Source organism: Bufo gargarizans, chromosome 3 (assembly GCF_014858855.1).
Source record: "Bufo gargarizans isolate SCDJY-AF-19 chromosome 3, ASM1485885v1, whole genome shotgun sequence".
NCBI classification, from domain to species: Eukaryota; Metazoa; Chordata; class Amphibia; order Anura; family Bufonidae; genus Bufo; species Bufo gargarizans.
In genome coordinates, this window is record NC_058082.1 from 209672204 (window position 1) to 209687707 (window position 15504).

The following is a 15504-nucleotide window of genomic DNA, read 5'->3' on the forward strand; positions in this document are numbered from 1 at the left end:
GCAAAACACAAGTACGGGGCTAAAAAAAAAAAAAGCTTAGCGCGATGCCGGCCAGACAAGTTACCGCCCCTCCAACCTCTCTGCATTATTATCTAGACTGCCAGTCACGTCACCGGGCTCCGTGAGCAGAGGAAGAGGAAGCTTTGCTTGCCTGCCAGGGACCCGGTACATCACTGAAGGGAAAAAAAAAAAAAACTTAAAAAAAAACACAAACACTCACTTCCGGCCAAGAGTTGAAAGGAGGAAAACGGGTCTTCAGCAATATGTTCTAAAGGTACCACATGCATGTTTGTAATGTTTATGTTATTAGATTACCATTAGACAAATGTTCCAAATCCCGGACAGCCCCTTTAAGAGTTCAGCCCGAGCAAAGCGAGAGGAGGGCTGCTTTAGCTGCTCATATCTCAGGAATTGGTAGTAAGGGGGGGGGGGGGGGGGGGGGGGGGAGAGAATTCCTCTGGATCAACTTACAGGATAACAAGCTGAACTGGATGGACAGATGTCTTTTTTGAGCCTAACTTACTTTCAGCTACATTCACTGCCAACCTGATTTCTAACAAATATCTTAAGATGTAGTGGAGACGATACTGTGATTCTGCCAGCTCTCAAACAAGACCAGGCCCATGTCTCTAGCTGCTACCAATTCTGAGATATGAGAAGCTAAAGAGATCGCCCTCCTTCAGTCTGGAGAAGTGGGGGCAGTTGGGGAGCCAATAGCCTGCAGGAGGAAAGAAAACTATATATTTGTCAATTATCATACTTGTACTGATCTACAGAATAAAGTTATGTTACTTATAACACACCGTGAACGCTGTAAATAAATGTCATAAAATTATATCAAAATTGCTGGTTTTTAAGAGTTATGACTTCTGGAACCCACAGGGTAGATGTTAATGGTCCTTAAAGCTTCATTTAGTTATGTCACTAAGGAGATAAAGGGGTTGTCGCACTACAGCAAACAGCATTTATTCTGTAGAGAAAATTAATACAAGCCACTCACTAATGTACTAATTGATTGACCATACTGCTTCCTTTCCGGGCTGGATTTATTTTTCCAACACAATTTACGCTGCTAGTTTCAATTGTTATGACCACCCTGCAATCCAGCAGTGGTGGCTGTACTTACACACTATAGAAAAAAAAAAAATCCAGTGTTTTGCAATGGATTTACGTGCACTGTGCAATTATTTAGCAATTGCTAATTTATAATTATTGGTGGTTGTTAGGTCCTCTACATACCCAAGATACCCCACCAGTGAAGTCTTTGGTAAAAATAACTCCATAGCTGTTTTCTATTTGTCTATACACTCCACACCAGAAACACTCCAGTTCTGTGCAGGACCAAAACATATCAGCCAAGTCTGCATCCGGGGCAGCACACCTAGGACAGTTAGAGTCTGCACGTAGACCCATCTTAAACAGGAGTCGTGGCGTCTTGTATACCCTATGAATCTGATCATTATGGGTTAGACTGAGGTGAACCCCAATGATCAAAAGAATGGGGTTTCCTGTGCGCACATATAAATGGAAAGGTATGTTGAGCATGCATGCTGCTGTTTCTTCATTCATTTTCTAAGGGACTGCCGAATGTAGACCGGTAGAGCAGTTGACTATTCCCAGCAGTCCCATAGAGAATGATTGGAATGGCAGCATGCATGTTATACCTGCTCAACCCCTTTTAACACATAGTTGATATGCTGCAGATTTTGCAAGACAACCTTAGACAGACGCTAAAGATATGGGATTACCTTTTGAGTCAATGAAGGCTCCGTGGAAACATCATCAAGAATCTTAATCAGATATGATTTACACTTCTGCATGCAGTTCATATACTCTTGCTCTTCTGAGGGTGGAATCTCATTCTCTATATCCTCTCCTTTTTGCTTGTAAACCTGTAAATGTAACAAGAAAAGTAATGACATACTAAGTCACTGTACAAAATGAATTTCTACAACTTTTCTAGCCTGGTTCAGAACACATCCTACAGAAAAATAGCAATTTGTCAAACAATGAAAAACAAAAATCTGAGGGACTATATACCAAAGCAAGGTTCCAATAGGAATCTACACTCTTGATGGCTTCCAGGGCTAGCACAGCATCATCCAATTTTCCTTCAATAAGATCGATTTTTGCAAATGCAATGCCAGCTTCATCTTCTAAATCTCGAACCTCAGACAGCTGTAAAACAAAATGGAATGAAGAATTATACCTTATCCACCTTACTGAAAAGTGCCAGTTGTCTGAAACCTGCCCACACTCTGCTGGATTAACAGCATAACTTCTTGGGGCACTATTACATGTGCATTAGCATCTGCAGGTGACTCATTTTATCACAACAGAATTTTAGATCACGAGTGTCTGAGCTCTGAGACCCCCTAAAGATCCCTAGAACAGGAGAGAAACACACACAGTTCTCTCTCCTCGCTGCGCAAGATAGGCTCCATAGAAGTCTATGGGTCTGTCTCAATTCCATCTTCAGCAGCGAAGAGAGGGTGCTTCTCTCTCCTTGTTCTGTTGATTATGGGGCGGGGGTGTCTCAGACTTCAGACCTCCACTGGTATAACAGTTTGATATGTCTATCACTTATCAAATGTTTTTTGAAAAGTTACCGACCCTTTAAAGGGTGCCTTCATAATGGCCCACCAATCAGCTGTTTGAGAAGGCACAGCTCAGCAGGATTCTCATAGCTCACCAAGCAGTGCTGTACATTGTATAGCGGCTGCACTTGGTATCGTAGCTATGCCCCCGTTCACTTCTATGGGGCTGACCCACACCTAGGCCATGTTATGGATGCAAGTGTCATCACTTGGCCAAGGGAAAGCTGTGAAAAGGCCGTGGCGCTACTGTGAGTGATGCTGCCTTCTCAAAAAACTGATTGTTGGTGGTCCTGGGTGTAGGAACCTCAATGATAAGTATACAAGTCTCAGAAAACCCCTTCAAAGAAAACTAACACTGCATTGTATTTTTTTTTATTGATTTCTTAATGCCTGAATAGAATAGTACTCCGCAAAAAAAAAAAAAAAAAAATTAACACATCTTGGCCTTTAGGTCGAATTACATGGAACGAACAGATTACCAGGAGCAAACGTTCCTGCGAATGCTAGTTTCCGACAATCTGCATCTGTCTATGGGTCCATTCCCACATCTGTAGTGTATTGCGGATCCACAAATTGCAGATCCGCAATACACACGGCCAGCACCCTCCATAGAACTGCCTATTCTTGTCCGCAATTGCAGACAAGAATAGGACATGTTCTATTTTTTTTGTGGATCCGCGGCCCGGAAGTTCAGAGCCGCGCTCCGGAAATGCGGAGAGCACATAGTGTGCCCTCAGCATCCATTCATGCCCCATTGAGAATATATGGGTCCTCACCCATTGCCGATTTTGCGGACGTGCGAATGTGCCGCCTGTCGTTCTTGCAGGCATATAAATGGTAGTTTCTGGGCAGCAGATTGTGCTGCCTAGAAATAATGTAGCTGTCCAAGGAGGAGGGATTGCAATAGCCATCCCTGGTCCTCATACTGTGAATAAGATCGCTGCATGTAAATTTAGAGCTTCACCTTCACTCAGCGAGCAGCTGACTGTCAGGAAAGAATGCTTCCTTCCCGACTATTGGCTTTAGAGCGGCTGGACCCACCTTTTGTCAGGTAAATGGGGGTCTATACTAGGGTTGTTTTTGCGATACCAAAATTTTGATTTGGTTTTGATACAATAAAAAACAAGCTCTATTAGGGTGAATAGGATCTTACACTCTCCCTGCTGCCCTGTGCATAGTACACACAGCAGCAGGGATGTTACCATGGCAGCCAGAGCTTCAGTAGCATCCTGGCTGCCATGGTAACCGTTCAGAGCCCCAGGATTACACTGCTGGGAATCCGATCAGAAGCTGCCACCAATGAGTAGGAGGTGACCCTGTAGCCACTGCCACCAATGATTTTAAAACTGGGGGGAGGGGGTGCACTGCGTCAATGATTTTAATACTGGGGGCTTGAGGGGAGGGGGGTGCACTGCGCCACCAATGATAACATTTAATACAGGTGGTGGGTGCGGCACCTGAGGAGTTAACTGCTGCTGATCACAGCTCCCCGCCAGCACCCGCCTCCTGGATTTGTGTTAAACTTTTACTTTCATTGGTGGCAGCGGCACAGGGGGGAGGGAGAGACTGCTTTCTTCTCCCCTGTGCTGCTGAGGAGAACACTGAGCACGCCGAGAGCAAATCCCGGTATAGAGGTCGATACCAGACAAAAGTATTGATTGCGTATTGAAAATTTGATACCCGAAACAACCCTAGTCTATACATAAGACTGGAAAAGGACAGTGTGATATAAAACTAAGCAATATGAATGACATTTATTGAAAAATATTTAACATTTTGTAGAAAGTCAAAGATAAGAAAAACAATCCCCAATACTGAAACAAATTAACCCAAATATATAGCAAAGACTTCTAGAATATCATAATCCAGTCATACCTTAATATCTTTGCTGTGGAAATGTTTAAACAGTGGGTCAACAGGCTCAGGAATGCTCTTCTTCTGCTTGACCAGGTCCAGCAGAGGCAATACTTTCTTCCAATAGTGAATGCAGCGGAACATGTAATCCCTTTGGTCATAAAACGAATTCAAATTACTACCCTGCAGAGATAGAAATGTGGTAGGGAAAAATGCATCATAAAGTAGCAATAGGGTTAATTATTCCCTCAGCTCAGCATAGGACACAATATAACTAGATAACTAGAGATTAAGTAACAGATAGAAGGGGCTACCCCATATCAATGGCGCTGTCAGCATACTCATGCCAAACCTACATCTACTGAAGGAGACAGCCACATTTACATACAGCGATCATCTCCACAGTATGGGGAGGAGCAGCGATCACTAATGCCGATTGTCCTAATACAGCTGTATTGTTTCTGGCCAGCAGATCGCTGTTTAGACCACTCAATCTGCTGTGAAGAAACAATTTAGGTGCCTGAACTGGCATGATCATCCAATGAACAAGCTCGTTCATCAGCAGCACCTTTAGACAGGCAGATTGTCGGGAACGAGTAGTCGCAGGAATGTTAAGTTAGCAATAATCCACACGTCTAAATCCACCTTTAGACACAAGACAAAGTCATTGCTTGGCTAGGGGGGGAGGGACTAAAAGCCCATTTACATGGCCAGATGAGCAGACCTTTATCGGTTAAAGGGATTCTGTCACCAGTTTTTGACCCCCACATTCAAAAATATGGTTATGTGCATGGAGCTCTTGTGATTCCTAATGTAGTGAGGGAGAGCCGGAGGAGTAGCAAAGGATTCTGAGGTGGCGCTGATGACAGCAAAGGAGGAGCTGGGCACGAACGGCGGCGGGTGCGGGCGGCATCTGGAACACATTAGCATCCCCCTGGGCACCTTAGTGAGATGAATGACAGGTTAGATAAAACGTTTTTTTACACTAAATGAGCCTACAGATTTAGCTTATAAGACCACATTAGGAATCACAAGAGCTCCATGCACATAACCATATTTTTAAATGTGGGGGTCAAAAAACTGGTGACAGAATCCCTTTAAGGCTGGGTTCACATGACACGTTGTCTAATATTCCCACTAGAAATTTATGAATAAAAGGTATACCTGGGTGTGCCTGCACAGTCTGATCTAATCAGTGCTGACAATATGAGACTGCGCAGGGATATTTAGACACTTTAGACAACTTTGATTAAGAATGGGGGAACAGCATTAAGGGGTAGAGCTATCAAACCAGCGTAAGATAGAACTGGCTTAGTTGCCCTTAGCAACCAGATTACACCTTTCATTTCGCAAAGGAGCTGTGAAAAAGGAAAGGGGAAATCTGATGGTTGCTATGGGTAACTAAGCCAGTTTTCCATTACACCAGTTTTGATAAATCTCCCTTAAGTTTCACGCAGCATGGTCAAAGCTATGGCTTAAGGGGCGCAGGGCTCAAACCTTCTCGTCACAAGATCCACGAAGAAACCGCAGCACTTGAAACGCAAACAAATAACGAACAGCAACGTTTTGGTCCACCTTGAGAATGGCTCCACAAAGGGACGGAAACGTTCACTGGGTGAATAAATCACTGGATTTTTCTTTGAGTTCAGAGCGCTGCATCTTCTTTGCAGATCCAAAGTAATGAGAAAAGACGCTCCAGAGCAGTCATTATATGGGGATGCAGTTTCTAATACAGACAAGTCAGGAGAGGCGACATCTCCTCTAAGTCGCACTTTAGGTCAAAACACCAGAAAGGAACAAACCTCATGTGGCCCCTAAAAGTGCGCATTACACTCCAGAATAGGTACCCAACATCGTAGATTGTGTTGATACATATGTACACTTACTGTAGTGCTAAGACTTCTTGCCCAATGTATGAGAAGTGCAGGTTGCAGGCCGTGTTTTTCCAAGGCTCGCAGAGTGTTAAATTCATGCTGTATCACAAGACGAAGTTTTGAGGCAGTACCAGGCCTAAATTTAAATTACAGCAAAGTTTGTTATACGAGTTTTCAAAATTCTAGACCAACAAAAGATATAATAAATGTATGACTACAACTTACTGAGCCATCTTATGAGTGAGGCTATAGACTGCATCCCACCAAGATCGCTGCTTGTCCGTATATAGCTGCTTGCAGATTGGCAATGGGAGGCAAGGAGGCCAGTGTCGGCTGTTCAATGTATTATAATTACCTTGAAGCTGAAGATGACTAGTGTATACAACTGCCAATAAAAATACCTTTAATGGAAAAGGAAAACACACACATTCAATTATAAGAAACATGCAAGGAAAAAAAAAAATTAACCAAACTAAATCCATGGTTGCTCACTAAATGAAATCAAATTATGCTAGCTGCTGAGAACAAGGACAAACAGGGATCCAAAAACCTCTTCTGTAAAGAAAGCAGAAATTAGGATGGCACAGACGGGAACCCTCAACCACTATAAAAAGTTTTTTCCCCCCCAAAAAAAAAAAAATGTAAACTGAATTCCATTTGGGTAAATTCGGGGTACACCAGCTATTAAACAGTAAAATACATTAAAGGGGTTGTGTCACTTCAGCAAGTGACATTTATCATGAAGAGAAAGTTAATACAAGGCACTCAGTAATGTATTGGTATTCTCCAAATTGCTTCCACACATTCAACACTGCTCGTTTCCATGGTTACAACCACCCTGCAATCCATCAGTGGTGGCTGTGCTTGAACACTAAAAGGCAATGATGGTGAACCTTTTACAGACAGAGTGCCCAAACTGCAACCCAAAACCCACTTATTTATGGCAAAGTGCCAACACGGCAATTTACCCTGAATGCTACAGTCCAATATAGTATATCCTCCATGTGCTTTATCACTTAGCTATAATAGCCTGCCTACATTCAGTGCGCTGCCTGTGCTGTTCATAGTGCACCCTAGAAAAGTCTAAGGCATATTGGTACAGCATAGACTTTTTCCAGGGTGTAGGTACCACAGGAAGGGCCCGAGTGCCACCACTGGCACCTGTGCCATAGGTTCGCCACTACTGCTATAGGAAGAAAAAAAAAGCGTCAGCTCCTTGGGAACATAGTGGAGGCTAGTGTTTTGTCCTATAGTGTGCAAGCACGGCCACCAAGGCTGGATTGCAGGGCGGTCGTAACCATGGAAAAGAGCAGCGCATAATGTGATGGAAAAGAGAATCAAGCCAGCAAATGCCCTCCATTCAAAAATGTTTAGCAGTGAAAATAAATCTACATAACTTGACACCCGATCCAATTTTAAAACCACAGCATGTCAATTTATACAGATTTCTATTCCAAAGCGTGAAATCTGAGGCAAATCCAAAGCATTTATGCACCGAAATTCACATGATTTGATGTGTATTTCGGTCAGACATGTAGAGGATTTTCCAAAAATTTGCAGCAGTTTGCATGCGGTTAGAAATCAGTCTGCAGACTCCCTCCTGAGTTCCATCAGCTGATGACTTATTATAGCTAAACTCTTATCAAAAAGATAAGAATATGGCTTCCAAGAGTGTTTATGAAGTCAGATCAGGCTTCACACAAGCAGTCAGCTGAAGGAACTCCGGAACTGCAAACAGACTGATTTTTAACTGAATTAATAACACTGTTTTTAATTGAGACCAATTGAGGAAGAAAAAAACAAACTAAAAAAAATAAAAATGAAATGTTCATGTTTTAAATACCTCAAGATCTAGAATGCAAACTGATTCTGGGTTATTTGATTCAAGCCTTGACGTTTCTTGAGGTAGCCGAGGAAAAATCTGCTTAAGCCACTTGTGAAAGGTGGGTATGTTGGACATATGGTGCCACTGAAGTCCAAGCCAGGTTAAGTGCTGTAAACTACCACTGTGCACTCGAACGGCACCTAAAATAGAATGGACATATCATGTAACCATCTGCATAAATAAAAAGTATAATAGTTAAGACTGCCATGTCAAGCCTTACCTTGGTCACACCGTTGCAGGTCATTTAAGTCTGGTGCCTGACAGTTTACATTTCCAATGTCATCAGTGCCAAGGAACGAGTTCTCCATTGACAGACGGTCTTCAAACAGTATTTTCAGCAGAATACTTTGACCACTCTTATTAGCAAATGTTTCAGTAATATTTGTGAGGAAGCCGTCATGGCCATGGCTCAAAGTCAGCAGCAAATGGCCTGTTGCGAATATGGAACAAGCAATACACATTAATATTTTCACAGAGTTGTGAGGACATATAAGGCTTATTGTTCACTAAAGAGAACAGAAATTCTAGATTTTAGTCCAAGTTATAACGTTTGACTGCACTCAAGGCATGCCTATTACTCTTAGAATCACAAGTGCATCAATAGATACTTTGTATAAAACAGTGTACATATAGCGTTGACATATTCTGCAGCACCTTACAGACTATCATTTGTTGTCTCCAATGAAGCTCACACTATAAGGCCTCTTTCACACTTGCGTTGTCCGGATCCAGCGTGTACTCCACTTGCCGGAATTACACGCCGGATCCGGAAAAACGCAAGTGAACTGAAAGCATTTGAAGACGGATCCGTCTTCAAAATGCGTTCAGTGTTACTATGGCAGCCAGGACGCTATTAAAGTCCTGGTTGCCATAGTAGCAGTGGGGAGCGGTATACTTACAGTCCGTGCGGCTCCCGGGGCGCTTCAGAATGACGTCAGAGCGCCCCATGCGCATGGATGACGTGCCATGCGATCACGTGATCCATGCGCTTGGGGCACCCTGACGTCACTCTGGAGCGCCCCGGGAGCCACACGGATGGTAAGTATACTGGCTCCCCCGCTCCCCTTTACCATGGGTGCCAGGACTTTAGTGTCCCGGCAGCCATTCAGAAAAAGCTAAACGTCGGATCCAGCAATGCGCCGAAACGACGTTTAGCTTAAGGCCGGATCCGGATCAATGCCTTTCAATGGGCATTAATTCCGGATCCGGCCTTGCGGCAAGTCTTCAGGATTTTTGGCTGGAGCAAAAAGCGCAGCATGCTGCAGTATTTTCTCCGGCCAAAGAACGTTCCGGTCCGGAACTGAAGACATCCTGAACGGATTTCTCTCCATTCAGAATGCATTAGGATAAAACTGATCAGGATTCTTCCGGCATAGAGCCCCGACGACGGAACTCTATGCCGGAAGAAAAGAACACAGGTGTGAAAGAGCCCTAAGGCAGTGATGGCGAACCTTTTAGAGACCGCATACCCAAACTGCATTTCAAAACCCACTTATTTTTGGCAAAGTGCCAACACGGCAATGTAACCTGAATACTACAGGCCAATATAGTATATCCTTCATGTACTTTATCACTTGGCTATAATAGCCTGCATTCAGTGCGCTGCCTATGCCGTTCATAGTTCGCCCTGCGCTGATGAATGGCAGGAAAAGTCTAAGGCGTATTGGTACACCATAGATTTTTCCAGGGTGCGGGTGCCCACAGAGAGGGCTCCAAGTGCCGCCTCTGGCACCCGTGCCATAGGTTCGCCATCACTGCTCTAAGGTCTATTACTATGTCTTTGGAGTGTGGGAGGAAATCCATACAAAACACGGGGATAATATACAAACTCCATGCAGATGTTGACCTTAGTCTGATTCAAACTCCGGATCCCAATGCTGCAGGGTACCAGTGCTAACCACTGAGTCACCACGTGGAAAAATAAAGTGCTACTAGGGCTTCTAAAATAATGAAAGGGTGAATCGGATTGGCTGCTATTAGGAAGTACTGCACTTTTCCTTTGCATCAATTCTGATAAATCTCCCCCAATATTCACTTGCACCTAAGGCTCCATTCACACGTCCGCAATGTGTTTTGCGGATACACGGATCCACAAAACGACAATGTGCGTTCCGCATTTTGCGGACCGCACATTGCCAGCACTAATAGAATATGCCTGTTCTTGTCCGCAATTGCGGACAAGAATAGGACATGTTCTATTTTTTTGCGGAAACGGAAGCACGGATGTGGAAGTGCGGATCCGCAAATGTGGATGCGGACAGCACATTCCGGCCCCATTGAAAATGAATGGGTCTGCACCCGTTCCGCAAAATTGCGGAACGGATGCGGATACATTTTGCGGACGTGTGAATGGACCCTAAATCACTGTTCAAAAACTGCAAGAAACAAACAACTACCTAGTCCTGAATGCTAAAAAGGTATTCCCAATTCTGGGAGTGCAAATAATGCAGTGATTATATATACACATCTTAGAGCTTATCAAATGAAAGCTTTGCTCACTATCATACCAGGGCATCACAGTGGCTCAGTAGTTAGCACTGGCGCTTTGCAGCGCTGGGGTCCTAGGTTCAAATCTGACCAAGGACCACATCTGCGTGGAGTTTGTACGTTCCTCCCTGGGTTTCCTCCGGATACTCCAGTTTCCTCCTACACGCCAAAGACGTACTGATAGGGAACTTAGATTGTGAGCCCCATTGGGGACAGCCCGATGCCAATGTCTGTAAAGTGCTGCAGAATATAGTAGCGCTATATAAGTGCATAAAATAAATAGATATTTGTACTTGACAATCATACTACAGTTAAGATACCTGACTGACTCTGACGGTCACAGGCTAAACCTTCCAGAACATTGTAAGAGCTTTCATCTCCCTTTATCGGCTTATTCCACGGCACCTGAACACAGAAAGAAATGCAGGAAAGTTCAGTTGGATTGAATGGTAAGGAAAATAAAGACACAGCGTTATGTTCACATAACACTACAGCATCTATGGCGTACCTGGAAGGCTAGAAGATAGCAGAGAGCAGCAGGTTCTAACAGAGCCTTCCACTGAACGTCACTGCTTTGAGCCACTTTCAGTAATTGAGTTCCAGCGTGCATGTAATAATGACCACGCATTTCAGTATAAGTCACTGACAGATCGTCTGTGCCAGTGGCATGAGGCTTTACTGAAAGGAGGGCCTGATCGAAACTTGAAAGGGGGAAAAAAAATAAAAAAATAATAAGAGAAAGAAAATTTAAGACTCAGGTTAATATTTTAAAATGTTTATCAATGCACTTTAAGAAACACCTCCTGTATAATCTTAAAGGGGTTATCCAATATAATAACACCCCCCCCCCCCCATGTGCCAGGCCCACAGGGAACATACTTACCCCTCTCTTGCTACTCCCTATACACGGATGAAATCATCCGGTGTCGGGATGGAACAGCCAATGGCAGACAGGGACGAGCCAGATGTACAGGGAGAAGCAGTGCTATGGGGACCAGGAGCGGCACAGGGAGCGGGGCAAGTATATTCCGTGAGGGGCCTGGCACATGGGGGGCTGTTTATGATATTGGATAACCCCTTTAAGGGTCCATACGGTTGTCTAAATGAATGAAACATAGAATGTGTCGGCAGATAAGAACCATTTAGCCCATCTAGTCTGCCCAAAATACTGAATACTATGAATAGCCCTTGGCCCTATCTTGCATTCGTTCTGCAATTTTACGGAATGGGTGCCGACCTATTCATTTCAACGGGGCTGCAAAAGATACGGACAGCACACCGTGTGCTCTCCACATCTGTAGTTCCATTCCACAGCACCACAAAAGAGCATTCTTGTAGACAAGAATAGGCATTTCTATCAGTGCTGGCCATGTACTGGTCTTAACCCCTTCTAGACATGTGACGTACTATTAAGTCACTGAAGTCAGTGACTTCCGCATTTTGACGCAATAGTACGCCAGGGTGATCGGCCGGGCACCTGAGCAGTGCGCACCCGATCACTGCAGGGGTCCGGCAGTCCCCGGTAGCCGGGCTCTTGCTGTATCTGCCGGCAGATTAACCCCTTCTATTTTGCAGTCAGCGCTGACCGCGACATAGAAATGGTTTGCGACGGGTGAAGGAGTGCATCGAGTCCCCGCGCTGCTGTGGCAGGGACTCGATGCGTGACAAGGCAGCCTGATGCCGTGCAGAGGTTGCCCAATGCCTTGCACGGCATCGGGAGTGCATTCTACGGGTGCCCAGGAGATCCAATCCCAGGCCTGGTATCCTAGGCAACCTGTTAGTGTATGACTGTGTAATACACTAACAGGCAATGCATTACGATACAGATGTATTATAATGCATTGCAGAGGGGATCAGACCCCCAAAAGTTAAAGTCCCAGAGTGGGAGAGAAATAAAGTAAAAAAAAGCCGGAATTAGACTTACCGGTAATTCATTTTCCACGAATCCACCATGACGGCATATCATCTCTCTGGGCCGTCATGGTGGTGAAGTGGAAAAATGTTTAAAAAAGAGGTTTTCGGTCCCGTTCCCCTGATTTTATATATAAAAAAAAATATAGAGAACACACGCACACACTCTGTATTGCCGCGTCCGTAACGGCTCTATAAATATATCCCATGAGCCACCCCGTCTGATAATCAAAAAAATAAAATAAAAAACTGTCAAAAGCCATTTGTCACCTTACATCACAAAAAGTGCAACACCAAGCGATCAAAAAGGCGTATGTCGAACAAAATTGTACCAATAAAACAGTCACCTCATCCCGCCAAAAAAAAAAAAATATATATATATAAAATAAAAAATTAAAATTATGGCTCTCAGAACATGGACACTAAAAACTTTTTTTGCTTCAAAACTGCCATTATTGTGCTAAAGGTAAAAATATAAAAGTAGACATTAGGTATTGTCGAGTCTGTAACAACCTGCTCAAAACTGTGCCAAAATGAAAAAAATGTGGTCACCTTGCCCCATAAAGTGTAATAAATGATCAAAAAAAATCATATGTACCCAAAAATGGTACCAATAAAACTGGCACCTTTATCCCCTAGTTTCCAAAATGGGGTCACTTTTTAGGAATTTCTACTGTAAGGGTGCATCAGGGGGGCTTCAAATTGGACCCTAAAGGGTTAAACTTTGTAAGATCAGTTTTGAGTAACTTGAGGGGTGTAGTTTCTACAATGGGGTCATTTATGGGGGCTTTCTACTATGTAAGCCCCACAAAGTGACTTCAGGCCTGAAATGGTCCATAAAAAGTGGGTTCTGGAAATTCTAAAAATTTCAAGATTTGCTTCTAAATCTTCTAACATCCTAAAATAATAAAATGACAATTACAAAATGATGCAGGGGTGTGGAATTCCTATCGCCCGACACATGCAGTTCCGGGCGCCGGGCAGGTAGTTTGTGCAGGCAGCTTAGCCCTGCGGGCAAGTAGCAGGGCTGACTGATCCGATCCGTTCGAAACGGCTCAGCTCAGTCACACAGACAATGCATAGACGCTGGCAGCAGGGAGCCTGAGGGAGGGACGGGGAGGAGCGTAATATGATCTTAGAGTGGAAGCTGGCTTCTGCCAGCCCCTCCCCTCCCCGCCCACCAACCAATCAGAGCTGAGGGGGCAAGGCAAGCACACTAGCAGCTCTGTCTGAGTCACACAAGTGCAGGGAGTCTAAGAATAGAAATGAATCGAATGAGTCACAAGTTAAAAGAATCTAAAGATCCGACTTAGTTTGTGACTCATTTGATTCTTTGAGTTAAAAGAGCCGGGAGTCAGACTGTAGAACAGTTTACACTGAGGCTGAGGCTGCTTTTGTTGCAGCAGTGATAAGATTAAGGGATAGGAGAAGTGACAGATGACACGAGTTTAGATTACAGGTTGAATTAAATTAACCCTTTAGGATCAAATTGGCTTGTCAGGAGATATATATGTTAAAGGCATCTCATTCAGTTAAGTAGCTATATAGCTAAGGGTGGGTTCACATCACTTCACTTGGTTCATTGTACTAATGTCTGTGTCAGACTGTTGTCACTGTGGGTAACAATGCACATTGCACACCACAGTGACGGCTTCTGACTCCTGTCCTGAGTCCTCCTGTCCAGCGTCAGCCTCAGCTTCCCTTCACTATCACTATAATAAATCACTCTTCCTGACTCACTCATTACTTATTAGAGAGCTGAGGAGCCGACTGCACTGAGTCAGCAGCAGCAAGCGATTGTGAATCGACTGCATAGCATCTGCGCATGCGCACCGGCACCTAGAGTCTTCGGTTCACTTGCGAGTCAGCTCTGCAGTCAGCGACTCAGCAAGTGAACCGAAGATCCGATTCATGAATCGGTTCATTTGAATGAGCTGATTCAAATGAACCGATTCACCTAAAAGATCCGAACTTCCCATCACTAGTTATCAGCGCTCCTGTGCAGGCCGGAAGTCGGGCGCCACGGGCCGGAAGTCAGCTCCCAGCGGAGGCACACGTTAGTCAGTGACTGTAGTAGGAGCTCCTGTCATGGTGGCAGCCCGTGCCGTGATAGCCCAGCAGGTAGTGTGTGTGGTGACTGCTCTGGGTCAGCTATGCTCTGCTGTCAGGCTGCCGCTCTGCTTCTTCTCCCTGGCATTGAAGTGTCAATAGGAGTGCTGCCAGGTTCCAACTTCCAGCCACTCACCCTCCATGAATAGGGGGGGGGGCGGGGGCTTCCCCATACTGGCATGTACATTAAAGGGATTCGCTGCCCCATACTGGCATGTACATTAAAGGGATTCGCTGCCCCAGTATGGCATGTACATTAAAGGGATTCGCTGCCCCAGTATGGCATGTACATTAAAGGGATTCGCTGCCCCAGTATGGCATGTACATTAAAGGGATTCGCTGCCCCAGTATGGCATGTACATTAAAGGGATTCGCTGGCCCAGTATGGCATGTACATTAAAGGGATTCGCTGGCCCAGTATGGCATGTACATTAAAGGGATTCGCTGGCCCAGTATGGCATGTACATTAAAGGGATTCGCTGGCCCAGTATGGCATGTACATTAAAGGGATTCGCTGGCCCAGTATGGCATGTACATTAAAGGGATTCGCTGGCCCACTATGGCATGTACATTAAAGGGATTCACTGGCCCAGTATGGCATGTACATTAAAGGGATTCACTGGCCCAGTATGGCATGTACATTAAAGGGATTCACTGGCCCAGTATGGCATGTACATTAAAGGGATTCACTGGCCCAGTATGGCATGTACATTAAAGGGATTCACTGGCCCAGTATGGCATGTACATTAAAGGGATTTACTGCCCCAGTATGGCATGTACATTAAAG

General features: G+C 44.5%; 1 protein-coding gene across 2 annotated transcripts in view; it reads right to left on the bottom strand.

The window, feature by feature from the left end:
- Nucleotides 1–15504, bottom strand: part of LOC122930304 (E3 SUMO-protein ligase RanBP2-like) — a 79912-nt gene that overhangs the window by 46914 nt on the left and 17494 nt on the right. For both annotated transcript variants that reach the window (XM_044283567.1, XM_044283566.1), the window contains exons 7-15: nt 11206–11398; nt 11018–11102; nt 8431–8640; nt 8169–8350; nt 6551–6726; nt 6338–6461; nt 4473–4634; nt 2041–2178; nt 1749–1892 (exon numbers count right to left, since the gene is read on the bottom strand). In XM_044283567.1, the coding sequence (XP_044139502.1) occupies nt 1749–1892; nt 2041–2178; nt 4473–4634; nt 6338–6461; nt 6551–6726; nt 8169–8350; nt 8431–8640; nt 11018–11102; nt 11206–11398 (1414 nt within the window). The remainder of the gene's footprint in view (nt 1–1748; nt 1893–2040; nt 2179–4472; nt 4635–6337; nt 6462–6550; nt 6727–8168; nt 8351–8430; nt 8641–11017; nt 11103–11205; nt 11399–15504) is intronic.